We start from the raw sequence: 27,007 nt of genomic DNA, 5'->3' as shown, positions 1-27,007 counted from the left end.
TGTCCAATTAAAATTCTTTAAAGTGATGCCCCAGAATGGCCACAGTCAAAATGACTGAAACAAGTAAAAATTAAGAAAATTTTTTTTTAATTTAAAAAAATGGTAAAAATAAAAGATGTATATAATTAAAAGAGTATCTTTTAGAAATGTCTAACAAATTACAATCTCACATCCTTAAAAATATCTTTCATACAATTTCTGCCGGTGTCTGAAGTTTTATTCTGAAGTGCCAAGTACCGATTACGAATAAGGAAGGCTGCAAATTTGGGTTCACGTTGTCTTGTAAAAAGACCCTTCTTGTTCCCAGCCACACGTTTTACACCTGAAATATGAGACAATAAGTAAAGGTAAAACACTTGTTTGAAAGAAGCTCTCATATATGAATGTTTGGAAGGGGTATGTGCTAAATATAACTCAGAGGAGAAAAAGAAAGAAAGGAGGAAAAAGGAAAGTAAAAAAAAAAAAAAAAGAAAAAGAGAGAAAAATGAGTTAGAATGAAAGCAAAAAGACACCTGTTTTTTTTTAAAGAGGTCAATCCTTAACCCTTTCGTTACCAACCCAACCCAGCCAAAACCGCCTCTGGCTCTGTAGTACAAATGTCTTGTTTTCTTAAGTTTTGCATTAAAATCTTCCACCAAACCTTAGTTACAATTTATGTTCCTAACATTAGCTTAATGGTAACAAGTTATTTTACTAAATTCTTTGTTATATTTAAAATTAATTGAAAGAAACACAGAGCATCTCAAAATAAATATGGTAATGAAAGGGTTAAACCCATTCCAATACAATGGTGAAGGAAAAAATAATTAAATAAATGAATGGATGTTGAATAGGAAGGTGGATACCCCTTCTCTTACCCCCCACCCTTTTTTTTCTTCTTCCCAAAAAGAAAAGCTCTACTTTGTATTTTGTCCCCTCTGTGTTCAGCCCTGTGTGGCCAATAAAGAAATATATCTATCTATTTATCTAATTTAATTGGGGGGAAAAAATGACCATCTTAAAATATAACAAATACTTAAAATAGAAATATATTCATTTCATTTATAAATAGTTTATTTACTCATCTGTTTATTTATCGATATTGTTTTTTGTTGTTATTATTATCATTCATCCTTTCGGGGTTGATAAATTAAGTACCAGTTGAGTGCTGGGGTTGATGCAAAATTACTCCTAAAATTACTGGCCTTGTGCCAAAATTTGAAATCATTATTATCATTATGAAGCATGACCTTCGAACTTTAGGTCTCACTGAGGAAATGACTAGAGACTGAGACCTTTAGAAGTATGTGCGTGAGAAGACCCGGCAGGACAAGTGAGACCATAACTCGTGGCCTCTACACGGGATGTAGCCAGTCCACTTATGCATACCTTTCCTTCTTGGGACACAAAACTCTACTTGTGAAGACCTGTTGCGGCAAGTGAGAATCGAAATCGATCAACATCAATGGAAATTTCAGCTGTGATACCAGTGCCGGTGGCACGTAAGAGAACCATCCGAGCGTGGCCGTTGCCAGCGCCGCCCCGACTGGCCAAGTGCCGGTGGCATATAAAAAGCACCATCCGATCGTGGCTGATGCCAGCCTCGTCTGGCACCTGTGCCGGTGGCACGTAAAAAGCACCCACTACACTCACAGAGTGGTTGGCATTAGGAAGAGCATCCAGCCGTAGAAACACTGCCAGATCAGACTGGGCCTGGTGCAGCCTTCTGGCTTCCCAGACCCCAGCTGAACCGTCCAACCCATGCTAGCATGGAAAGCGGACGCTAAACGATGATGATGATGATGATGATGATGAAGTCAGTGCAGTGAGCTGGCAGAATCTTTACTGCACTGGGCAAAATGCTTAGTGGCATTTCATATGTCTTTTGGGGTCAATGAAATAAGTACCAGTTGAGAACTGGGGGTCAATGTAATTAACAAGTCCCTTCCCACAAAATTACAGGTTTTGTGCCGATAACAGAAAGGGTTATTATTATTTCATATACACACAACAGATTAAATTGTAGGAAAAGAAAAATTCCGAACATTGGGTTATAACAAGTAACTTTTACCTACACTGAAAATTATTATTATAATTATCAGTACTACTACTACTATTATTATTATCTTTTTTTTCTTCTCCTTTCAAATTTGCTTCCATTTCTTGCCGAGTGTCTTCCCGACTCCTAGGGCAAAGAAACTCATAGTATACATTGGTAGGCCATTAAACTAAACTCACTAGTTCGTTCGTTCATTTTTTATTATTATTATTATTATTATTATTATTATTATTATTATTGTTACCTTGAGCTGTTTGAAAGTCAGCAAAATTCCAGACCATTTCCCCAGCCAGGTATGTCCCAATACGTTTGTCAAGGGCTTCGTGAGTTGCAGTCAGTAAATCAACTTGGTATTCTTCAGTGAAGGCAACAGAAGGGGACTTGAAAATAGTCAGAAAAAAAAAAACATTGAAACATATCACACACAAAACAAAGCAAAACAAAGTAGAGGAAAGGGTCAAATGTCGTACAAACAGTTTATATAGAAAAGGTAATGATAAACTTCCATCCAACAGGTTGGTGCTTTATATCTTGCCACAGGCATTATATGGTGTTCAAGGTGAAATGTAACACAATGGAGACAGTAGCCATGGCTGTGGGATTTAAAAGTTTGCTTTGTAATCATGTGATTACAGGTTCAGTCCTACTACATGTCACCTGACTTACTTAAGCTTGTCAACAGTATTAAAGCCACACCCAACAAAATAAGAGGTGGAGAAATGAATCCTTTGCTGAAATGGTAGTGTTAGGGTATTTCCTTTCAACTTCATCACATAGCCACATCTTGCTACCTTTCATTTTTTAAAAAAACTGTTTCACTGATTCATCATGTTGCATTTCTGATAACTCTTCTCAGAACTGCATTGGAACTTCGGAGATATCAACTAACAATGGTTGATTTAACCAAGAGGCTGTGAAAAAAAGATTTTCTCAATTCTGTGGCCGATGCCAGCGTCGCCTCGACTGGCTTCCGTGCCATTGGCACGTAAAAAGCACCATCCAAATCATGGCCAATGCCAGTGCCGCCTCGACTGGCTTCCGTGCCGGTGGCACGTAAAAAGCACCATCCGAATCGTGGCCGATTCCAGCCTTGCCTGGCACCTGTGCAGGTGGCACGTAAAAAGCACCCACTACACTCACGGAGTGGTTGGCGTTAGGAAGGGCATCCAGCTGTAGAAACACTGCCAGATCAGACTGGAGCCTGGTGCAGCCTTCTGGCTTCCCAGATCCCCGGTCAAACCGTCCAACTCATGCTAGCATGGAGAACAGACGTTAAACGATGAACGATGTCCCACTAAAAAAAAAAAATTTCGATCTTGTGCCTCACCACAATTTTCCCAAGCTCCACTGGTGAGGTGTATGTCCCACATTGGGAATTATTGGTATAGGCTATCAACAACTTTTCTCCCCTGTTCCCAATTATGGGGTGTTTTCCTCCCCCAGATATTGTCATCAATGCTTCTGTAACTTTGCATTATTCTAGGTAGAGGTGCTAGCCCTCCACAAACCCGTTTTTACCTCTGGGAAGAAAAGGTGGCCCATATTAGTCTTGCCTCTGTCCTTTAACCTGTTCAGCATGGGAGGCCTTACCAGGAGCATGTGCTGTGCTGGCATAGCACTCGGGGTCATTGAGACAATTCCCCACAACAAGGACTGGACTTTGTCATCATCATCATCATTGTTCGACCGTGGTCGAGACAATGGAATTTACCATGCTACGCCAGACTTCACAGTCAATCATGGCATTACAGAGGTCCTGTTGCTGGATGCCTGGAGATTACATCAGGGTAGGAGAGTGTGTGCCCTCATCAGGGTAGGAGAGTAGATGGCTTCCAGAGGAGAAGAGTAGAAATTACCTCGTCTTCAGCTCTACAACAATGTCCAGCAAACTGGACTCTCCTACCTTTCACAAGAGATGACACAGGTGGTAGTTTCCCATATATTTGCATTTTGGTTGGATGGCACCTCCACGAGAGATTTTGAGCTCTCATAAGGAGGCGAGTGTAGGTTCCATCCAACCGCCTCTCAAGCTTCTTTGATAACGTCCAAGTTTCTGAGCCATATAGTAGAAGTGGTTCGACTGTGGCTTTGAAGATTTCAAGTTTGAAGTCTCTACTTAGATTTGATGACCAGAAGTGTTTCTTAACACAGGCTTAGAGTCAACTCAATGTCACTAAGTGTTGCAAGTGAAACTGGGTTGATGGTAAACCTCTTGAATGGATCGAGTCTGTTTTCTGGGGTGGAGTGGGGTAGACTTAATTCATCACCTGTCCTTTTGGGGATTTTTGCAATGTCCATTTTATGTATTACGTCAAGGTATTGATCAAACCGAGCTACTTGCCCAAAGTTCCATGCTGCAGAGGATTGAACCTGAAACCATTTAGTTGAGAGATGAACTTCTTAACCCATGTAGCTATGCCTGTAACCATAACTTCTCAAGTGACACACCTATATACTTATTCAGGAAGGGATGGTATCTCTCATCTGCTTCTTGGGGATAACTTCAGATCTGAGACTGCCATAAAATTAGAGCTAATCATCATCACCACCACCACTATCATCACAACCTCCAACACTATCATCCCTACAACCACCCTCACTACCATCATAATTACCACCACCACCACCACTATCATCATTGCCATCATCACCACTGCAACTATCATCAACATTATTACTACCGCTGTCATCATCTCAACTTTCACCACCACCACCACCACCACCACCACCACCACCACCATCATCATCACTACCACTATCACCATTATCATCCCCTTGGCAGTGTTTTCCCTCCACTTTATCATGCTGGCATGAGTTGGACCGTTTTCCTGAGACGGAGTTTTTGTGGGCCGATGCCCTTCCTGATGCCATATGACATTGCAGGAATGCAGCAAATCCTGTTTATTCTAAGACTGTGATACCTACAGCAAATGGAATTGGCACTAACTGGTGCTATGAATATTACCTGTCTTGGAGGAATGAAGGGATTGAGAGGTTGGCGCTTGCTGTGGTCCTTCGGTTTATGATCCAGTCATGGAAGATCATTGAGGAAACGATGAAGATGTGGTGCGTGGCATGACGGAGAAATACCACATGTGCCCGTGTGCACGAACATGCTCGTGCACATACATGTGTGCAGAAACACATGCAAGATGCACACAGACATATAAAAAACACATGCACTCTCATGCATGGATGCACACACATGCACGCACACACACAAGCATGCACACATACATGCATGCACACATACACGCATGCACACATACACGCATGCACACACACACGCATGCACACATACACGCACGCACACACACAAGCATGCACACATACATGCATGCACACATACACGCATGCACACATACACGCACGCACACACACAAGCATGCACACACGCACGCACACATACACGCATGCACACATACACGCACGCACACACACAAGCATGCACACATACACGCATGCACACATACACGCATGCACACATACAATCATGCACACATACACGCACGCACACATACACGCACGCACACATACACGCATGCACACACACACAATCATGCACACATACACGTATGCACACACACACGCACGCACACATACACACAAACATACTTGATGTACACAGACGCATGCATACACACAAACAAACATTCATGTATGCATACACACGCACACGTGCACGCATATACACACACAAACACATACACAAACACACACACACATACACACGTGCACAAAGCGTACAGATGCACGCTAGCGCACACACACACACACACCACACACACACATATGATGCGCGCATAGGGGAGGCGCGGTGGCTCAGTCGATTAGGCCGTGACGATACTCGGTCTGCCAGCAGAAGAAGGAGTATTTAGCATTACATGACTTACCCTGTGAAGGCCATTGACCGCGCCTGCTCCGTATTCCGTCAAGATGACCGGTCGCCGATGTAAAGAATGGAAATTATCCAATTCATAAGGCAGCTGAAGGGAGACAACTTCTGGGTGACCCATGTCACCGTACCAACCGAAATAACGGTTTATGCAGAGGATATCCGCAAACTGTGCCTGGGAGGTTAGAAATGGGAAACGGATTTTGTAAATGCCTGATTAAAGAATATTAATTATGTTAATTACGTGAGTGCTACGTTAGACCCGTCTAAAAAACCAGGAAGAAGGAAAACTGTAAATACCTATTTCTTTACTACCCACAAGGGGCTAAACATAGAGGGGGCAAACAAGGACAGACAAAGGGATTTAGTCGATTACATCGACCCCAGTGCGTAACTGGTACTTATTTAATCGACCCCCAAAGGATGAAAGGCAAAGTCGACCTCGGCGGAATTTGAACTCAGAACGTAACGACAGACGAAATACCTATTTCTTTACTACCCACAAGGGGCTAAACACAACAGAGGACGAACAAATCCAGACAAACGGATTAAGTCGATTATATCGACCCCAGTGCGTAACTGGTACTTATTTAATCGACCCCGAAAGGATGAAAGGCAAAGTCGATCTCGGCGGAATTTGAACTCAGAACGTAACAGCTGACGAAATACGGCTACGCATTTCGCCCGGCGCGCTAACGTTTCTGCCAGCTCGCCGCCCCATTGTAAATTGTAAATACCTCTGATGTTTACCTTATTGCAGCCCTTACGTTAAACAAACCGTACCAGTCAATATGCAGTTTACCATCGTAAAAAAATAAGTGAAAGCAAATTGTCCTAAAAAAGTGAAAGCAAATTGCAATAGTTTTTCCTAATCTCTAAATTTGACTTGTCACACATGCTCATGAAGTTATGATGTAAATAAATCACCTGTCCCACATTGTTGCCTAAATTTCTTCTTGGCGAGCATTCATTGCCCTTCTATAGTCTGTGTATGGATGCTGTTATTGTTTAAGGCTGGTAATTATTTTATTGGTCAATTTTGCCCAACCATAAAGTTATGGGGATATAAACACACCAACACCAGTTGTCAAGCAGTGGTGGAGGACAAACGGACGTAAAGATACACACACACACACACGCGCATGTGTGTGTGTATATATGTATGTATGTGCCTGTATGTATGTGTGTGTGTGTATATATATATATGCACTATATATATATATACATATATATATATATGCACTATATATATCTCTCTATATATAAACGGCAGTTTGTCTGTGTGTGTTTCTGTGTGTCTGTTTTCTCGTACCTCACCCTGACCACGGCTTTCAACCGATTCTGATGAAACTTGACACACACATAGCCCATGTCATAATTCAAAACTAACGCAGCGAAAATTTTGAAAAGTTCCCCCAGTTTGAAAAAAAACCGATAAATTCGACATGGGGTCGAGAATCAGAAACACAAACCACAGACTGTCTAGGGGACGCAAGTCGACCTTTTTAACTAAAAAAAAAATTTACCATCATTTTTTTCCCATTTTTTGGCTATAACTCTCTGAAATGCTTTATAGTTGTTTCCCTTACAAACCCGAGCAACGCCGGGCGATACTGCTAGTATAATATATACATATATATATATATGCACTATATATATATGCACACATATATATAAATATATATATACACACACACACACATATATATATGTATATATATATATATATACACACACACACACACATATATATATATATATATATATACACACACACACACAATGCACTTCTTTCAATTTCTGTCTACCAAATCCACTCACAAAGGCTTTGGTCAGTTCTAAGGTATGTAGAAGACACTTGCCCAAGGTGCTTTGCAGTGGGACTGAACCTGGATCTATGTGGATGAGAAGCAAGTTCTTACCATACAGCCACACATGTGCCTATCAAATATGCTCCTGGAAATATCCAATATTTTATAATGAGCCATGCATGTGATCGGGGTCCACAATGAAACAGACATTTTCCTGTACTTTTTTCCGTTCTATACTCCGAGGTGACCTGTGGAGATGGTATAGTGAGGGAGTTATTTACTTTCTTTTTATAAAATTTTATTAGGTCACTATTGTCACTTTTGGTTTCTACAGCAATTTACTTTAATTTTATTTGGGGTGGAGACAATTTACTTTCACTTTTTTCACAACAGTAAACTGCATGTGGATCAACCAGGCACCCCTGATATTTAACCCTTTCGCTACTGTATTTATTTTGAGATGCTCTGTGTTTCTTTCAGGATGTGGGTTTCTTTAAAACTAGACTGGATCTCTTCTTGTCGGTGGTCCCAGATGAACCTACCTCATGACAGGAGACTCAGATGCGGGCAGCAGCATCGAACTCCCTTGTTGATCAAGTGCCACGTATCAGAGGTGGATTCACATATTAGTGTAGCTCATTCAGCGGTGGTGCCCCAGCATGGCCACGGCCTTCAGGCTAAAACATTTTAAAGGATTTAAGGATTTATAATAAAGAATTTAGTAAAATAACTTAGTTATCATTCAGCTAGTGTTAGGAACATAAATTGTGACTAAGGTTTGGTGGAAGATTTTAATTTAAAACTTATGAAAACAAGACATTTGTACTACAGAGCCAGAGCCGGTTTCAGCCGGGTTGGTAACGAAAGGGTTAATGAAAATTAATGATTTGCTTTATTCTCATGAAGTACTCACAGCTTTATCACGAAACATATTGGCATTCATTACAAAGGTCACAGGTCGACTTTTGTCAAGCATCTGGGTGAATCTGATGATACCCCTGAAGAATACAAATTTCAACAATGCACAAGGTTAGTGTTCCTTGTTCACAAGACACTGGCTGCAATGGGAAAAGATATGAGCAATGGAAGAAGCATCTGAGAAGAAGGTGTGGTTGTGTAGTTTCAGACATCTGGCTCCCAACCGACATGGTTTCTGGTTCAGTCCCACTTCATGGCATACACACACACACACACATTCATACAATGCCCAAAATACACTTTCAGTTTCATACCTGTTGTTAATGGAGTAACAGAGCAAAGAATGTTTGAACTTAAGTTCTTCGGAAAATAATGCAACTCCTTAATTCGTACACTACAAATGGTCAGGATATCTGGGACTATAAAAATCTGCAAAGCCTTCTTAAGATTTGAAGGAAGATGAATAAACAAGACGCTTCCATTCACAACCCTGCTACCACACCCACCCACTGACCAGGTAGAGCCAGAAATGCCTCAACCTCAGTGCATACCTGCGCATTTTTAACCATGGCATCCCTAACCCACCTTTTAGTGGCTATTAGCAGCAGATGGAGTGCCTTACAAGAGGCCGCCTACTCTCCTACAAGAAGTGAAAGAGCATGCGTTCCAACTTGCTTAGCCACGAATTGGGGCATAGCACATTGGTTGGGCAGTAGGTAATGACAGATGCAATAAACACATTTGCCACCTCTGCCCTCCCTTTCAGGGGTAGCCTCCGCCCAGAGCAGGTCTGAGTTATGGATGCCACACTGCCCTTAACCTTGCTCCAATGCTTCTCTATATGGAGGTCTGGACCACACCAGACTCCAAGCATTTTCACTGGACCGTCTGTCCAGTGAAACTACCTCACTTACTCAGACCACAACTATTTATATGTAGTGGTCTAGTCTATTCTCGTCAAGGGGTGTCATATTCTTGCACAACAGTATATTTGTGTCTCTTTGTTTTGACATCACATATTAGTTGTAAATGAGTGCCACTGTCATTCCTTACCAATATTCTAAGAAAACATATCTGGTCTTGGGGAAATATTATCCTGCTTGGAAACAGATTGAGGTTGTTGACTTGAAGGGCATCCAACCATAAAAAGTGTGCCTCAATAAACTGTATTAAATCCATGCAAGCATGAAAAAGTAGATGTTAAAGCAATGATGATGATGATGTGGTTTTGTGTGTGTGTGTGTATGTGTCCATCTGTCCTTGTTTCGACATCATGGGACAGTTCATCATAAAAGCAATGTCTCTCATTTCCAATATTCTACAAGAATATGTCTGGTCATTGGAAAGTACTACCAAGCCTGGAAACGAGTGAGAGTTGGCAACAGGAAGAGCATCCAGCTGCTAAAAAAAAATCTCTCTCTCTCAAGGAATTCTATCTGATCCATGCAGGTATGGAAAAGTGTAGTAGTAGTAGTAGATGATGATGATGATGGTGATGATGGTGATGTGATGATGATGATGATGATGATGATGATGATGATGATGGTGATGATGATGATAATGGTGATGGTGATGATGATGATGATGATAATGGTGATGGTGGTGATGATGATGATGATGATGATGATGATGGTGGTGATGGTGATGATGATGATGGTGGTGATGATGATGATGGTGGTGATGGTGATGGTGATGGTGATGATGATGATGATGATGATGCCAATGATGATATGCAGTGTATTTCATTAGAAATAAGATCGTAAAAGGATGGAAGAGACTTGAATAAAATGCTTACTTGAAATAACCTTTGGCCTTCGGTGCAGCAGAGCTAGGTTCATTAGCAACCGACCAAATAATTACAGAGGGTCTGTTTTTGTCTCGTTCGACCAATTCCTGCATCACGTTTTTGTGGTGAACCAAATTCACTTCTTCCATGTTGTTTCTGAAACAAAGTCAGGAAAATATTTTAAACGCAATAAGAGACCATATAATTGTATTCTGTGTGTTTTCAAAAAGGAGTTCTACTCTTTGTCATCCTTTCGGGGTCGATAAATTAAGTGCCAGTTACGCACCGGGGTCAATATATATTTCTTTACTACCCACAAGGGGCTAAACACAGAGGGGTCAAAAAACAAGGACAGACAAAGGGATTTAGTCGATTACATCGACCCCAGTGCGTAACTGGTACTTAATTTATCGACCCCGAAAGGATGAAAGGCAAAGTCGACCTCGGCGGAATTTGAACTCAGAACGTGACGGCAGACAAAATACCTATTTCTTTACTACCCACAAGGGGCTAAACACAGAGGGGACAAACAAGGACAGACAAACGAATTAAGTCGATTACATCGACCCCAGTGCGTAACTGGTACTTAATTTATCGACCCCGAAAGGATGAAAGGCAAAGTCGACCTCGGCGGAATTTGAACTCAGAACGTAACGACAGACGAAATACGGCTACGCATTTCGCCCGGCGTGCTAACGTTTCTGCCAGCTCGCCACCACTGGGGTCAATATAATCGACTTAATCCCTTTGTCTGTCCCCTCTATGTTTAGCCCCTTGTGGGCAATAAAGAAATATATCTTAAACAAAATTGGCCATTTTAGTGGGAGGGGATTAAGTCAGTTACATTGACCCTAGCACTTAGTTAGTACATATTTTGTCGATCCCGAAGAGTAAAGGTGACCTCAGCAGGGATTGAACTCAGAATGTAAAGAGCGGGAAGAAATGCCTCTGGGTACTTGTCTGATGCTGTAACAATTCTGCCAGCTCACCACCCAAATAATCATAATAAAAACAGTTCAAGAGAATTATGGTACAAAGAGGGTTCTTGTATTTCTTTTCCTTCTTTTTTTTTTTAGCAGAGTTTATTCTGCTGCAAATGTTCTGGTCCCTAATTCCCTTGTCTGAAGATAACTTCCACTCTTCTTTCAATATGTCTCAGAAACATTGAAAAAGTAAAAGAGCCATGGGTACCACCTTTTCCTTACCCATTGACTAAGCATTTAAAAAAAAAAAAAAACACATCTCAATCGAAGGAGAGGAGCTTTCTCCGTCCGGGTTGCGGATCCGTGGAACAAGCTGCCAGACGAGATGGTGAAGATGCCGACGACCGCTTTGTTCAAAGCCTCCCTGGACCTCAAGTGGCCTGAACTCTTTACATGAACACCACCCTGTACTTAACTCCATGTCCCCCTACATGGCCTTGCTATTTGCTTTTGAGCCAAATTAACTAACTAACTTTCGGGTGCTGACTAAAAGAAAATGTTGCTGCTTAGTAAAGAAAAAACGAGTAGAAAGGGACCAACCTCTCAATGCCAACTCCTGGGCTTTCATCAATCACAGCAAATCCTTGTCTGTCAGCTTCATCCATCAATTCTTCGGAATATGGATAGTGAGATGTACGGAAGCAGTTGACACCAAGCCACTTCATCAAGTTGAAATCTTTGGCAATGAATGGGAGATCAACACCCTTACCCCTCACCTACAGAAGACAAAAAGTATATTGGTTTGGTATATTTTTTTTATTATTTCTAACTGAAGAACTCAAAGTAAATAAAACTATAATGATGATTTCAAATTTTGGCACAGGACCAGTAATTTCAGGGGAGGAGGTAGGCACGGGCATCGCTGTGTGGTTAGGGAGCTTGCTTCCTGGCTATGTGGTTTCGGGTTCAGTCCCACTGCGTGGCACTTTGGGTACATGTCTTCTACTATAGCCCCGAGCCGACTGGAGCTTTGTGATTGAACACGGTAGGCGGAAGTTACTGCCGTGTGTGTATGTGTGCTTGTAGGTGCTCAGTGCCTCTCCGAAAGAGAGAGAGAGGGAGGTAGGTTGATTACATTGACCCCAGGACTCAAATGGTACTTATTTTATCAAGCCCAAAAGAATGAAAGGCAAAGTCTTTGAACTTAGAATGTAAAGACAGATGAAATGTTGCTAAGCATTTTGCCTGGTGTGCTAATAATTCTGCCAACTGTAATAATAATTACATGTGAATATTGGTCCCCCCCAAAACCCCTTTTGGATAGAAAAAAAAAATCAAAGGCTGCCAATGAAGCTCAAACTAAATGACAAATATTAAATAATTCTCGCTGGTAGGAACAAAGTTTCTAAAATGGAAAGATAATTTTGATGGATTGCTTTAGTCCAACAGTAGACCAGCTGTTACATTTACAGATGTGGGTTCAAGTCACATAGACAGCCTTTGAATTTTTTAATTATTTTCCTTCCAAGGAGTTTTTTAAACGAATATTCAATATATATAGATTGTTTAATAAAATGAAGTAGCATGAAACGATTGTACTACTCTACCTTGGATATCCTTGTTGTTGCTTATTTTGATTATAATCACCCCGTTTGATTTATATGGATAGTACCATTCAAAATTCTAGTGCCTTTAACTTAAGTACCATATTCATCTGAATCTAAATTTTGCTGAACTTATATATATATGAACACCACAGAATCTAGGAAATCAGTCTTATGGCTCAGGAAGGATTTTTGATCTTTTTTGATATATATATATATATATATATATATACATACATACATAAACACACACACACAACATGTTGCTACAGGGATAAAGGTTGAAATAGTAATCAAACAGCCCTCAAATCAAACCCTACTCTTTTAATAAAAGACTGACACATTAGATAATGTAACCCCAGAAAACCTTATGCTTGAAAATAAAAGATGAGGTGGTCATGACAAATGCATTTTGGACCAAGATCTGCCCACTTAAGACTGACCTAGAATTAAACACCAACAACAACAATAACAACCTAATGTTTTGTTGTAATTCGATGTTCAAAGCAATGATCTTCTATAAAGAAATGTCTGAAATGAAGAGACAACAAAAGAATTTTGACGGAGACCAGACTTACATCAGCATCTTCGTGTCTTCCCACACCAAGACAGTAAAACGGCTGATCATTTATAAGTAACTGACGAGAGTTTACTTTCACGGTGCGTATGCCAAAGGGGTGTCTATAGACATCCGTTGTGTCAGAAATAAGCGTAACCTGAAAATATATAAAAATTGTATCATCACCATCATCATCACCACCACCACCACAATCATTGTTTTCACATCCACTGTTCCAATGTTTGAATAGGTCAAACCGAATTTCTTGAGGCAGATTTTCTACAGCTGGGTCCTTCCTGACGCCAACCCTTACCAGTTTCCAAATAAGGTAGTAAATATTTCCCCATTGTCAGGCATGTTTCCATGGAAGCATGGAAGACTGAAAATGAATAGCATTACTTGTATAATCAGGGAATCGTTTAGCATCCGCTTTCCATGCTGGCATGGGTTGGACGGTTCAACTGGGGTCTGGGAAGCCAGAAGGCTGCACCAGGCCCAGTCTGATCTGGCAATGTTTCTACGGCTGGATGCCCTTCCTAACGCCAACCACTCCATGAGTGTAGTGGGTGCTTTTTAAGTGCCACCAGCACAGGTCCAGACGAGGCTGGCAAATGGCCATGGTCGGATGGTGCTTTTTACGTGCCACCGGCACACGGCCACGGTCGGATGGTGCTTTTTACGTGCCACCGGCACGGAGGCCAGGCAAGGCTGCAACGGCCTAAGGCGAGGGTGGCAACGGCATATAAAACTATCATGTGACATCTGGCTGGAGAGAGTTGCTGCTGAAAGGCTACATGTGTCACAGCAGGATTTGGCTCCTTGCTATACATCTGGAAAGAGCCAGAAGTGGTTTCCAGAGAATTTTGATGACTTCACCAGCCCCGATTTTTGACCTCCTAATTCTGCCAACTGTAATCTCATGCATTACTGTGTGTGGAATGCAGTTGAGAAAGACACCAACTGCATCATCAAGGGTGAGTTGGTGGCCAAGATCAAGGCGTTCAATGATCTTCCCAGGGACACAGTGAGGAATGCATGTGCCAGGTTCCATCTTCCAAGACTCATCTTGAGGCGATGGTGGAAGATGAGGGCAGCTACTTTGAGTAAACTGTTATCTCTCAGCCATCTAGACAACAGTTTTTGATTTTTTTAAATACTTTATTTTTAGATGGGACTTTGTGTTTTCTTTTCCTTTAATGCAAACTGTCAAATTTGGCCCCAAAACCCTGCACTGTGTTTTCATCCTCTTTTTGAGATACATTGAGTTAGTAGGTACTGAGTTCACTTACAAACTGGTTTATTGTTAAGGTTGAGTCTCTTAGCCTTCATATTTTCACAGGCAGTAAGGGCTTATACTTGGTGGTGTTAAACTTTTCTTAGCCTGGCTGCTTCCCAAGGCTGCTGAACCTAGACTACCTGTTTCTTTACTACCCACAAGGGGCTAAACACAGAGAGGACAAACAAGGACAGACAAACGGATTAAGTCAATTATATCGACCCCAGTGCGTAACTGGTACTTATTTAATCAACCCCGAAAGGATGAAAGGCAAAGTCGACCTCGGCGGAATTTGAACTCAGAACGTAACAGCTACGCATTTCGATAAAGCATTTCGCCCGGCGCACTAACATTTCTGCCAGCTCGCTGCAGTGGGCCTTCGACCTTTATCATCTATTACTTGTTTCAGTCATTGTACTGTGGCCATGCTGGAGTACCACCTTGAAGGGTTCGATCAAACAAATCACATCCAGTATTTCAGCAACCCTAACAAGCCAGCTTTGGTAGGAAAGAGGGGTTGGATATCCTGCAGGACACAAAACAAAACCTGTCAAAGAGTGGATGAACCCAGTTGAATCAATGAACCTAGACTACTTGTCCAGTTATACCTCTGTTGCAGCTGTAAACACAGTAGAGTCTTCTCCTAAAGACATGCTTTAGCAAAAACTAAGCTGTGTTTCACTCTCAGTGATCTTACAGCATTCTGGACACTAACCTAGAATGTCTAAGGGGACAAGCAATTGCCAGATACTTGTTGAACCAACATGATACATCCTCCAGAGGCAGAGATAATCTTAATATATCATGAATTTATGATTTATGTTGTACAGTATTTGATAAGCTTGCATTTGTGAATACAAATACACTTTCACCTTTCTCTTTCAATCACAGGATGTTCATAAATTATCTTTACAACTTCCACAATTTATTGTATTGTACCATCTAGATGTGTTGTGTGCACCCAGTAGAGCCCACGTTGGAGTGTATACTGGCATTTCTAATGTAACTTTATTTGTTTGCCTATGTTTCCCAATGAACTCTAAAGAGTTATCCTTATTTCTCATTCTTTTTCTGAATTTTTCAAATTGTAAAGATAATTTATGGACACCCTGTACTTCTTCTTAACAGTTGGAGCTTTTTCCCTTGCCTTTTTCCTTGTTCTTTTCTGATTTGCTAATTATATGGCAACCTCACTATTAAAAAAAAGTACCTAGTTCACTTTGTAAAGTTGTTGGCATTAGGAAGGGCATCCAACCATAGAAACCTTACTTAAAGATGACATTGGAGCCCAATGCAGCCCTGCAGCTCATTGGCTCCCTGTCAAACCATTGAACCTATGCCAGCATGGAAAGTGCATGTTAAATGAGGATAATACATATGACTACACCTGTGCAAAAAAAGATAACATACCTCCATGGTATAAAGGTAGGCTGGAGATGATGTGTTCATTGTATAGGGCCACCAAAGGTTGGCATTTGAAATATTCAGGACACCGGTAGATTGGTTTGAATAAGCAACAAGGTCACCGTGTTTATCGATAACCTTCACTTTATAACGCTGACCTTTAGCGTAATGGTTCGGAATGACTTTATAGGTTACAATTCCTGATGAAAGAGAAAAAGTAGACATCAAATCAACAATGGTAACGATGATGGTGGTGATGTTGGTAGTGGTGATGGTGATGACAATGATGATGATGATATAAAGAAACTCATACACTTACCTGAGGATTTTTGGATGCTGGTATTAATGTAGATATTCATTATGTAAACCTGGGGAGTGGCATAGAGCCAAACATTACGGTGGATACCAGCATAATTGAAGAAGTCCATCTGTAAGTTCTGGACAAAATAACCCTTAGGATATCTGAAATGTAAAAAGAAATGTATATAAGAGAGAGAGAGGGGGGGGGAGAGACTAGAAGTAGTTTCTTCATATCAATTCAGCATTTAGTCTCCTTCAAATTAGTTCCCTTCAGAAGCCACACAGTTTATCCAATGCTGTTTCCCTTGATGGAAGCATTCCTGGAACTCCCTTTTTTGGGGGACAGCAAGTAAGCTGTCTTGTCAATTCTTTTGGGCAGGGCACTAAAAGGGGCTGGGCACAGAAAGGGGCAGGGCACAGAAAGGGGAAGGGCACAGAAAGGGGCAGAGGATCAGGTAAGTTTGCAAGTGTATGAGGGTGGTGAGAGAGAGTTAAATAAAAAAACAAGTAAAATTCTTCAAACCTTTCTCTATCAGTTTTATATGTGATTGTCCCTGGTGGTAGTGTTGTTGGTGAGAGGGTGTTGTTGACTGCTACGGTCACTCGTTCAGCTCTGTCATACTTCAGCAAGTGGGTGACATCACCCTCAAATGGTAAATGGCCACCACTGTGGTTGAAAGCAAACTCAGAATTTACCCACTGCAAATAAATAACAATTAGATTTATCGGATCTTTTCCTTTAGATAGACAGAATTCAACCCAATTTCTAAAAGAAAGAGAGAGAAAGTGAGTGATGATAAGTGTGTGAGCAAGAGAGAGAGAAGAAAACATTTAGTAAAAACAATAGAGAGATGGAATAAGAAAGACATACAGGGAGAGAGAGAGGGATAATAGAGAGACGGACTGAGTGAGAGAAGGGAACGAATGTGATGAAAAACAAAAACAAACATTACAGAAGAGAGAAGGATGAATAACACGTGTGTGTATGTGTGTGTGCACGCTGTTTACGTTAACAGTACAGGATGTTGTCTGAGTTTTTAGACGCAGCAAATGATTTGAGCTCAAATACTGGCGATTCATTGGTTAAAATTCAAAGAATTAAACTACATTAAACTTACAAATTACAAATTTATCAAAAAAGCCAAGTGAAAATAATGTTTTCTTTTGACACATTCTACCAGTATACAAAGTTTCAAATTGTTTAGTTAACTAGAAATTGTGTTGAATTCTGTCTATCTAAAGTAAAAGATCCGATTTATCATATGATACTGGGAAAGGTTTTCAATGAATACATCCTGCCAGTGATTTACAGCAGTGAAATATGGGCTCTCAACACTACTATCATGAATGCCCTGATTGTAGCCCAACAGAAAATGAAGTGAATCGTGCTTGGTATCACATTACAAGACAAGAAAACCAATGCCTGGATTTGACAGCACACAAGAGCCAACAGCATCGTAAGAACAAACAAGGAGAACAAATACAGATGGGCTGGGTATATTGCGCAACTGAAGGATGACAGATGGACAATCAGGGTGACAGAATGGACACCAAGACAATGGACAAGCTCAGGAGGCCAACCAAAGATGGTGAGATGATCTCACCTGCTACCTGGGGCCTACATGGCTACAACTAGCCAGACAGACAGTGGTGTAATGAGTTCAGGGAGGGGTTCCTCCTCCAGGAGCAATGAAGCCCTGGATAGTAGATATTACACTGAGAATAGTTAAGTTAAGTTAAGTTAATTTTTTGGCTCAAAAAGCAAAAAAGCAAGGCCATGTAGGGGGACATGGAGTTATGTACAGGGTGGTGTTCATGCAAAGAGTTCAGGCCATTTCTGGTCAAGGGAGACTTTGAACCGAGCGGTCGTCAGCATCTTCATTATCTCGTCTGGCAGCTTAGTCCATGGATCTGCAACCTGGACAGAGAAAGCCCCTCTCCTTCGATTGAGATGAAATCGTCGCAGATAGAGCTTTTCGGAGCGACCCCGCAGCCGATGCTCTGGAGCAGGAGTGAAGAACAGCTCTTTCGAGAGGTTACACTTTCCGCTTATGATGTTGTGAGCAAGAATGAGATCACCACGGCGTTGTCGTTTTTCTAGAGAATAAAGGTCGAGCGTCTTCAGCCTTTCTTCATAAGAAAAATGCTTGAGACCAAGAACCATGCAGGTAGCCAGCTTCTGGACTCTTTCGAGATGATGTATGTCTTTGAGGAGATAAGGAGAAGAGGCTTGAATCCCGTACTCCAATATGGGTCTCACCAGCGTGACATAGAGCGGTAGGAATATGGCTGCTGTGAGCATTCCGAACGACTGTTAAATCAAAAACAGAACTCCGCGTAGTGATGGAGTTATTGAGGTGAGGAAGTGATTTATGAGGGATTTTTTTTTTATAGATATTTTTATTTTTCAGGATAGTTTATATTACTATGCACAAAGTACTTGCCTCTTGAGCAGAACCATGACAGAAAGTCCTTTTTCCTCATGTACAACATACCCCTCTTGTGCTGCTGCCATGGCAGAGAGTCACACATACCCCACTCGTCCACACCCAATTCATTTTATTGCATAATTCCACAAGTGTTTCCTCAATACTTTACCAGAAATTTATTGCTGGAATATTATTATACAATACATGAAATAATACATCAGATCAGTATTATTCCAGCAATACTGTAAAATATTGACACTTCAGGTTTTTGTATAAATTAATTTGCTGAAAGATGTTCTTATTTCATAAACATATGAAATAAGGCGTAGGAGTGGCTGTGTGGTGAGTAGCTTGTTTACCAACCACATGGTTCCGGGTTCAGTCCCACTGCATGGCACCTTGGGCAAGTGTCTTCTACTATAGCCTCGGGCCGACCAAAGCCTTGTGAGTGGATTTGGTAGATGGAAACTGAAAGAAGCCCGTCGTATATATGTATATATATGTGTTTGTGTGTCTGTGTTTGTCCCCCTAGCATTGCTTGACAACCGATGCTGGTGTGTTTATGTCCCCATTACTTAGCGGTTCGGCAAAAGAGACCGATAGAATAAGTACTGGGCTTACAAAAGAATAAGTCCCGGGGTCGTATTGCTCGATTAAAGGCAGTGCTCCAGCATGGCCACAGTCAAATGACTGAAACAAGTAAAAGAGTAAAGAGTATATCAATAGTTAAAACAAAAAGCCATCAGCACCATTATTTTAACATCCATTTTTCTCTTGCTGGAATGGGTCAGAGGAAATTTATTAGGGTTAATTTTTTTTCTAGTTAGATCAAATACTTTCCCGGTTGTCAACTTAACAGCCTTTAGCTATAATAAAGAACTATATCTCTCTCTATATAAACGGCAGTTTGTCTGTGTGTGTTTCTGTGTGTCTGTTTGGTTGTACCCTCACTCTGACCACGGCTTTCAACCGATTCTGATGAAACTTGACACACACATAGCCCAATGTCATAATTCAAAACTAACGCAGCGAAAATTTTGAAAAGTTCCCCCAGTTCTGAAAAAGATCGATAAATTCGACATGGGGTCGACAATCAGAAACAAACCACAGATGGTCTAGGGGACGCAACTCGACCTTTTTAACTATCAAAAAAAATTTACCATAATTTTTTTCCCATTTTTTTGCTATTTTTTGGCTATAACTCTCTAAAAATGCTTTATAGTTATTTCCCTTACAAACCCGAGCAACGCCGGGCGATACTGCTAGTAAAGAATATATGTGTATTCCTTTTATATGTTTGATGTGTAGAAAAATAATGAAGAGGAGTCTCCTGATGGACTATTTCATAATTCGTTGATCACTCCTCAGAGAAGATGAACCCAATCTAAGAAGTAATCAACAGATCATGAAAAGGTCTATCAGGAGACTCCCCTCCCTCCTCACTCTGTACATCATAGAAAGAATGTGTTTATATTCTTATATTGCTCCGTATCACAGATAAAGGACTTAAATATTTAAACTGATTTCCATATTTCTGAGTCCGTGTCGTGCTGTGCATAAAATAATCTCTTTTCTTTCTTTTACTTGCTTCAGTTATTAGACTGTGGCCATACTGGGGCACCACCTTGGAGAATTTTCTTAGTCGAATGAATCGATCCCAGTACTATTTTAAGATTGGTACTTATTCTATTAGTCTTTTTTGCCAAACTGGTAAGTTACAGGGATGCAAACACACTAATACTAGTTGTCAAATGACAGTGGAGGACAGACACAAACATACAACAGGCTTTTTTCAGTTTCCATCTACCAAATCCACTCACAAGACTTTGGTCAACATGAGGCTATAGTAGAAGACACTTGCCCAAAATGCCACACAGTGGGACTGAACCTGGAACCATATGGTTCGGAAGCAAACTTCTTTCTGCATAACAACACAGAAACATTTAAAAAAATTTTTTTATGTTTTTAAAAAATTTTTAATAATTTGACATTAGGAAGGGCATCCAGCCATAGAAACCAATACAGACTACGGAAACTGGTGTGGTCCCGGGCCTTGCCAGTTCTGTCATGCCAGCATGGAAAACATGTTAAATGATGATGATGATGATGATGACGATGATGATGATGACGACGACGACGACGATGATGATGATGACAATGATGATGATGATGACAATGATGAAGATGATGACGATGATGATGATGATGATGATGACGATGATGACGACGATGATGATGATGATGACGATGATGACGACGATGATGATGATGATGACGATGATGATGACGACGATGATGATGACAATGATGATGATGATGACGATGATGACAATGATGATGATGATGACGACGATGATGACAATGATGATGATGATGACGATAATGATGATGACGATGATGATGATGATGACGATGATGATGATGATGACGACGATGACGATGATGATGACGATGATGATGACAATGATGAAGATGATGACGATGATGACGACGATGATGATGATGATGACGATGATGATGACGACGATGATGATGATGACAATGATGATGATGATGACAATGATGACAATGATGATGATGATGACGACGATGATGACAATGATGATGATGATGACGATAATGATGATGACGATGATGATGATGACGACGATGATGATGATGATGACGACGATGACGATGATGATGACGATGATGATGACAATGATAATGACGATGATGATGTCGATGATGACGATGATGATGAAAGAGTTATCAATAAGCTATTTTCACAAAGAAAGACAATAAAATTGTTTAAATGAATAAATAAATTTTTTAAAAAAGTAAATCTCTGAGAGTGAATTTAAGAAATTAGGTCTTACTACTATTGCGTTGTAGTGAACACTATCAAAGCGAAGATGAACAGTCTTTAGTTTCCATTGTGGGTCAACAAAGAACTCTCGGTCGTACCACACCCAACCAACAAAGTCTCTGAGTCTTCGTTCCTGTGTGATGTCATTGTAACTTGCTGGAACTGGCATGGTTATCACATCTCCATTCTGAAATGAGAATTAAGAGAAATAAGAAAAAAATATTATCGTGTAAATCTGTGGAGGACAGAAAAGAAAAGAATTTTCTGCGTTTAATAATCGTTTATTTAGGAACGAGGCCAATGCTTTTGAGGGAAAGTGGATTAATCAATATCCCACATAAACAATAGGATGCAATTTAAGAGAGGGAGTAAGCTGTTGTTTCTAGCTGACTGAAAGCACCATGTAGCAGACAACATAATTTACTCAAAGATCCAAATGGTGTAAAGTATCAGAGTGGCAGATTCCTCAACTGTAAGCAGAGTCAAACACTAGGTTTGACAAATGTCAGTTATTTCACTTTTCCCTTGGGATAAAAAAAAAAAAAAAGAACCAGGCGCAGGAGTGGCTGTGTGGTAAGTAGCTTGCTAACCAACCACATGGTTCCGGGTTCAGTCCCACTGCGTGGCATCTTGGGCAAGTGTCTTCTACTATAGCCTCTGGCTGACCAATGCCTTGTGAGTGGATTTGGTAGATGGAAACTGAAAGAAGCCTGTCGTATATATGTATTTATATATATATGTGTGTGTGTGTTTGTGTGTCTGTGTTTGTTCCCCTAGCTTTGCTTGACAACCGATGCTGGTGTGTTTACATCCCTGTCATTAGCGGTTCGGCAAAAGAGACCGATAGAATAAGTACTGGGCTTACAAAGAATAAGTCCCGGGGTCGATTTGCTCGACTAAAGGCGGTGCTCCAGCATGGCTGCAGTCAAATGACTGAAACAAGTAAAAGAGTAAAAAGAGTAAAGAGTATTACTCAGGGGATAATGGGTGAGGGGGGTCATGTCGGTTCGACACATCTACCAAAGCAATGGTCTTGATTACATCGAAGAACCACTGAGTAAGTCTAAATATTCCTACCCCACCCCTCCCCAGCAAAGCAACCATATTTTCAACGTTGACAAAAACAGACAGAAGTAGCTGGTCTTTTTATAAGCCAACAACTTATCAGTCATTCACCCTTTTATTATAAATTGTTTCCATTTTTTGCAATTATATATTTGAAGAAACCTTAAAAAATTTTTCATATACTTGATCTCTCTCTATATATATACACACACACACATATATATATATACATACGGACACACACACAGACATGTATATACACACACACACATATATATATATACTAGCAGTATCGCCCGGCGTTGCTCAGATTTGTAAGGGAAATAACTATAAAGCATTTTTAGAGAGTTATAGCCAAAAAATAGCAAAAAAATGGGAAAAAAATGATGGTAAATTTTTTTTGAGAGTTAAAAAAGGTCGAGTTGCGTCCCCTAGACAGTCTGTGGTTTGTGTTTCTAATTCTCGACCCCATGTCGAATTTATCGATTTTTTTCAGAACTGGGGGAACTTTTCAAAATTTTCGCTGCGTTAGTTTTGAATTATGACATTGGGCTATGTGTGTGTCAAGTTTCATCAGAATCGGTTGAAAGCCGTGGTCAGGGTGAGGGTACAACCAAACAGACACACAGAAACACACACAGACAAACTGCCGTTTATATAGAGAGAGATGCTTAGTGCACATTACTCTTTAAGGAGAATAAGGCCAGTTTTCCCAGTTTCTCTGGCACATATATTCCTCCCTGGACAGGACACTTGTCCATCACAGCTGAGTGGAGTGGAGTGGAGCAATGTGAAATGAAGTGTTTTGCTCAGGAACACAATGCATTGCCCAGTTCAGGAATTGAAACCACAATCTTACAATCATGAGTCCAACATCCTATCCAGTAAGCCTTGCACCACCACACACCTCTCTCTCACTCTCTCTATATATATAGTTATATACATACAGTGGCAGTGCAATGGCCCAGTGGTTAGGGCAGCGGACTCGCGGTTTCGATTCTCAGACCAGGATCTGTAGTCTTCAAATCAACTTTCTTCTTTCTGGTTACATATCCCAGTGTCCCAATAATTACAGGTATAAACCTGAACTTATACTCTGTCTGTATGTATGTATTTATATTTTTGTATGTATGTTTGTGTATGTATTGTTTTGTTTTATCAATTTCAGCTTAAAGCTGTGGCCATGCTGGGGCACCGCAGTTAATTTTTTTTTAACTTTAAAAAGTCTGCCCCATGTTTATTTATTTCTTTAATTTTTTTTCAGTCCATTCGTGTTTTGAGTGTGTATGTATATTTGTGTATGTATGTCTATATACATGTATATTTGTGAATACACAAGTGCACATGCATATACAGTACTTACATACAAAAATATTCGTATATACACATATAAACGGAAAATACATACACACAAAATATATAAACGGAAGCGATTCAGCTGAAAAATTTTTTTAAATTAAAAATTTTCAATAATTTTGTCGAAAAATTGCCGAAGAAATACTTTTACTCTTCATGTAAGGCTATCAAAAGAATGTGGCAGCATTTCGTCCGACTTTAAGTTCTGCGTTCAAATTCCGCCGAAGTTGATTTCGCCTTTCATCTTTTCAGGGTCAATAAAATCAATACTAGTCAAGTACTCGGATCGATATAACCGACCAACCCTTTCCCCGTGAATCTCAGGTCTTGTGCCTAAAGCAGAAAGGATCACTGTTGCTGTTGCTATTATTATTTCGTCTGTTTTTACGTTCAAATTACGCCAAAGTCGACTTTGCCTTTCATCCTTTCGAGATCGATAAAGCACCAGTGAAACGCCGGGATCGATGTAATCGACTAGCCCCCTCCCTCAAAATTCCAGGCCTTGTGCTTATAGTAGAAAGGATTATTATTATTATCTTTTGACCAGGCTCCCGTGGCTTTTATGGGTTTTTCCACCAGGAACCTTTCGAAGCACCCCCCCCCCTTTTGGGAGTTTTAAATTGTTATAATTTTTCGTTGTTACACGGATTTTTACAAACGGACAAAACCCTTTGTAACTTTCGTCCTGTTTTGTCCCCTTTTATGTTATAATTAATTTTTGTCAACCCTTGTGGCCAATAAAAGAATTTATTATTATTATTATTATATTGGCAGTAGTATAGCAACGTGCTCACCACTGCCCCAGAGCAAATCATCACTAATTGATATTTATAAATATTTTGTCGCTCATTAATTAAAAAAAACAAAAAAACCTTAATCCATGCAAGATTATAATAAACTTGTCGGATTTGTACATAAACAACGACTTATAGTACAAAACAGAAAGGACTTGGATCTTTATTGTTTATAAACTATACTTAGAAACAGTAAAGTTTATTTAATTAATCTCTGTCATTAATTAATCTCTCTCGTTGTTTCATAGAGTTCTATTTACATTAGATACGTGGAATCCCAAAACATCAACAAATATCCCAAGGCGTGTGTTGTTTTATGTTTACAAAACATACCACAGAATGGAAATTAAATCAGTTTATTTAATCTTGGTAATCGCTTAAGTAAAACGACAATTTATTTATAAATTGAGCGAAGTAGCAGGTTGTTTTGTATGTGGTCTTATATCCGCATCGTAACGGAGGATATTATTCATGTACCGCACCTTGTACTGTATACGATAAGCCTCTTATTAACAGTATTATCATTATTATTACCTTTCGGGGTAGATAAAATAAGAACCAGTCGAGTACTGAAGTTGATGTAACCGACTTGCTCCACCCCACAAAGTTTCAGGACTTGTGCTAGAAAGGGCTATTATTATATTCGACAACTTTACTTGGGGTAAAATTATTAGTTATACCAATGAGAAGAAGAAAAAATTTATCAACAAAAATTTAATATTTGCTTGCTATGCTATAATTTACCACAACTGTTGTCAAGCAACTTACCTGCCATAAGGGCTTCGAGTACCATTTCGACTTGAAACCTTCCGTTCTGTTTGCAGAATAATCTGCTCTGAAGTTCCACATACCAGACAGACATCGTACCTGGCGGGTCTCCGAGTCTTGGACTCTTAAAGATAATGTCGGAGAAAGAAGATATAGCAGTACATAAACGACTAAGTGAAACTGAGAGCCAGAACTCGGAGCACCGAACATCACGGAAGCCATGCTTGGTGACGACTGGCGGAACTGTGGTCGCTGTGAGACTGGCAAAAAGTATTTTCCGAGAAGGAGTAGACCTTGAGGTTCTGTTTCTAAACCAAATGCTTTTTCAAAGTGTGCAATGTTTAGAGAAACGGTAGATCTCAAGTGTTTTAGTCTAAACCAGTGCTTCTTAGAGAGGGCGGTATTAACCACGGGTGGGGTGGCAACGGGAACATTTTGTATGGGTACGGAAGACAAAAAGGGGCGGTACGAGAGATGCTTGTTTTAACCGCTCTAATTTTGAAAAATGCTATACATTTCTATTCTAAGAGTTAATCATTTAGTCAAAATGTATTGATATTCCATATTAATAATATATGCAAGTCTTTTAAAAGAGATAAACCTCTTTCAATAAGTTCTTTGGTGGGATCTTTTCGGTTTGACCGGCAGTTTTTAACATAATTTCTAGGTAACTAAAAAATTTTAAACTTCGTATACTAGTAGAATGTGTTTATAAAACATCTTTTTCCCTTGGCTTTATTGAGAAAATTCTATAGTTTGTAAGATATTTGTTGTTGTTTTTTCTTCAATTTCTGCAATTTCCACCAATCAATGACGTCTATTGAGGTGAAAACATTCTGTGCCGTATGAACATGTCCCTTGTTTAAGAAACAGATTGGGTTTATTTACATTTGTGAAGAAAAAAAGATACCCTTCCCCTAAAACAGATTGAAATGCAATAGATCGATACTAGGGTCATAATTATGGGTGACAATTTCATATGACACCGCTAGGAAAAACTGCTGTTCAAACTGAAAAGATACCTTTTGTGTTCTGTATTTAATTTTATTAAACCGTAGCAAGATACCGGGCACAGATGAAGGTCCACCTAAAAAGTTTTAATAAATTAAAGGGAGTAATAGCTAAAAAAAAAATGTGTTTGCGAAGCACAGGTCTAACCCTAAAAATGCATCTTGAATGTGTAAAGCCCATAATGTTTTTTATATTTTACTTTAGTCATTGGACTGCAACCGT

The 27,007-nt window shown here is 40.0% G+C and overlaps 1 protein-coding gene across 2 annotated transcripts; it reads right to left on the bottom strand.

The window, feature by feature from the left end:
* Positions 1-7: 7 nt before the first annotated feature.
* LOC115224290 (beta-glucuronidase) lies at positions 8-26,230 on the bottom strand. 2 transcript variants are annotated; one of them, XM_029795115.2, is made up of 12 exons: positions 25,775-26,230; positions 21,802-21,978; positions 17,038-17,213; positions 16,534-16,676; positions 16,221-16,414; positions 13,554-13,691; positions 11,972-12,147; positions 10,458-10,604; positions 8,658-8,742; positions 5,932-6,108; positions 2,283-2,418; positions 8-322 (listed from the first exon to the last, which is right to left on the bottom strand). In XM_029795115.2, exons 1-12 carry the CDS (start codon positions 25,994-25,996, stop codon positions 159-161), a joined length of 1,935 nt encoding a protein of 644 aa, XP_029650975.1. In that variant the 5' UTR covers positions 25,997-26,230; the 3' UTR covers positions 8-158. The 2 variants fall into 2 exon arrangements, with proteins under 2 accessions (XP_029650975.1, XP_036369394.1); XM_036513501.1 differs by lacking the exons at positions 21,802-21,978; positions 25,775-26,230 and adding an exon at positions 17,770-17,791 and having other exon boundaries at positions 17,038-17,236.
* Between the last annotated feature and the right edge of the window lie 777 nt (positions 26,231-27,007).

This window comes from Octopus sinensis, linkage group LG25 (assembly GCF_006345805.1).
Source record: "Octopus sinensis linkage group LG25, ASM634580v1, whole genome shotgun sequence".
In the NCBI taxonomy this organism is placed as follows: Eukaryota; Metazoa; Mollusca; class Cephalopoda; order Octopoda; family Octopodidae; genus Octopus; species Octopus sinensis.
The sequence above is the reverse complement of the archived record's forward strand: the minus strand, read 5'-3'. Positions and strand labels throughout refer to the sequence as shown.

Bases quoted from the DNA above. Each gene is read 5' to 3' on its own strand.
- LOC115224290 (XM_029795115.2), bottom strand. From the start codon at position 25,996: ATGGCTTCCGTGATGTTCGGTGCTCCGAGTTCTGGCTCTCAGTTTCAC. The intron at 13,692-16,220 runs GTATGTTATCTT...ATATATTTTCAG, and splicing joins CCTACCTTTATACCATGGAG to GTTACGCTTATTTCTGACAC. The intron at 12,148-13,553 runs GTAAGTCTGGTC...TGTCTTCTGTAG, and splicing joins GAAGACACGAAGATGCTGAT to GTGAGGGGTAAGGGTGTTGA.